The sequence below is a fragment of the Gavialis gangeticus genome, unplaced genomic scaffold (assembly GCF_001723915.1).
Source record: "Gavialis gangeticus isolate Ggan-Ray unplaced genomic scaffold, GavGan_comp1, whole genome shotgun sequence".
Lineage (NCBI taxonomy): Eukaryota > Metazoa > Chordata > Crocodylia > Gavialidae > Gavialis > Gavialis gangeticus.
The window spans coordinates 208,788,206-208,789,011 of NW_017729032.1; the positions used below are offsets into that span (position 1 = coordinate 208,788,206).

The 806-nt window shown below is 44.8% G+C and overlaps 1 protein-coding gene across 1 annotated transcript in view; it reads left to right on the forward strand.

Moving 5' to 3' along the window:
* The window catches only part of C2CD2 (C2 calcium dependent domain containing 2), a gene marked incomplete at its 5' end in the record, with an annotated part of 88,821 nt that overhangs the window by 53,518 nt on the left and 34,497 nt on the right, over nt 1-806 (forward strand). Inside the window, one exon of the mRNA XM_019523880.1 lies at nt 323-384. Within this exon, the coding sequence (XP_019379425.1) occupies nt 323-384 (62 nt within the window). The remainder of the gene's footprint in view (nt 1-322; nt 385-806) is intronic.

The window sequence follows — 806 nt, forward strand, 5'->3', positions numbered from 1 at the left end:
CTGGATGGAGAATTCCAGCAGGCGATGATCGCTGTCACCCAGGTGGTCGAGCACCCGCAGCCCCCTCACCAGGTCATCACCCGTGGCCAGCACTAGGTCCAACAAGGCGTCCCCCCTGGTGGGGCTGTGCACCTCCTGGGTTAGATGGAGGTCCTGCACTCTGCCTAAGAACCTACGTGAGCGTTCTGACCTGGCTGACTGCTCTTCCCAGCAGATGTCCAGGAAGTTCAGGTCCCCCATGACTACCACATCCTTAGCCTTCACTACCTCTGTGAGCTGACCCAAGAATTCCTGGTTTAACACAGTTTTGTTTGTTTCACAGTGAATTAAATGCCAGATCAAAAGAGTTACAATTGCAGATCTTAGAAGATGGAAGGTTGGACAGTAAGTATGGTAACTGAGTTTTTGCATGGTTCTTTAATGGGAATTACTAAGACTTCAAAATTAAACCCTCTTTGTTCTATATATTTATATAGGGTCATGTGAGAGATTCAGATTTCATAAACCTGTATGTAATGTAGAACTGCTCTACTGACTTACCTGGTTGTCCCTATTGAAGTATAGCCAATTTGGCTAAGACATCAGAAAGTCTCTGGAGCAGAACAGTCATAGAGGGAGGAACACATTCTTGTGCAGAGAGGAATCATTTAAAAGTAACCAACTGAACAAGCCCAACAGCCGACTTGGAGAGGCTCTCAAAACTGGGCCTAACATTTGTAAATCCACTCCTGCTTTAGAACATGAGTATTCATATTAGAAATCAAAAGTATTGAACTACCGTGTTTACATTACCTCATAGTTTCATA